Source organism: Crocuta crocuta, unplaced genomic scaffold (genome assembly GCF_008692635.1).
Source record: "Crocuta crocuta isolate KB4526 unplaced genomic scaffold, BGI_CrCroc_1.0 scaffold130, whole genome shotgun sequence".
NCBI lineage: Eukaryota > Metazoa > Chordata > Mammalia > Carnivora > Hyaenidae > Crocuta > Crocuta crocuta.
Genome location: NW_027527920.1, coordinates 2,462,457 through 2,462,790, shown reverse-complemented (window position 1 = coordinate 2,462,790; position 334 = coordinate 2,462,457). Strand labels below are relative to the sequence as shown.

The following is a 334-nucleotide window of genomic DNA, read 5'->3' as shown; positions in this document are numbered from 1 at the left end:
GCCCGCGCCCGGGGAGGAGCCGCGGCCCGCGGGGCCGGAGCCAGGCCTGCGTCCGGACATCAGCCGGAGCCGGAGCGAGAGCCGGGGCCTCGGCGTCCCCGCCCTCTCCTCGCCTCAGGGCCAGCGTCCGCCGGGCCCTCGCGCGTCGCGCCATGGACTCGGACGAGGGCTACAACTACGAGTTCGACGAGGACGAGGAGTGCAGCGAGGAGGACAGCGGCGCCGAGGAGGAGGAGGACGAGGACGAGGACGAGCCGGACGATGATAACCTGGATCTGGGCGAGGTGGAGCTGGTGGAGCCCGGGCTGGGCGTCGGCGGGGAGAGGGAGGGACT

At 74.6% G+C, this 334-nt stretch overlaps 1 protein-coding gene across 1 annotated transcript in view; it reads left to right on the top strand.

Moving 5' to 3' along the window:
• Positions 1-8: 8 nt before the first annotated feature.
• Positions 9-334, top strand: part of ARIH1 (ariadne RBR E3 ubiquitin protein ligase 1) — a 111,157-nt gene continuing 110,831 nt past the window's right edge. The window contains 1 exon segment of the mRNA XM_077746075.1: positions 9-333. Within this exon segment, the coding sequence (XP_077602201.1) occupies positions 153-333 (181 nt within the window). The 5' untranslated portion in view covers positions 9-152.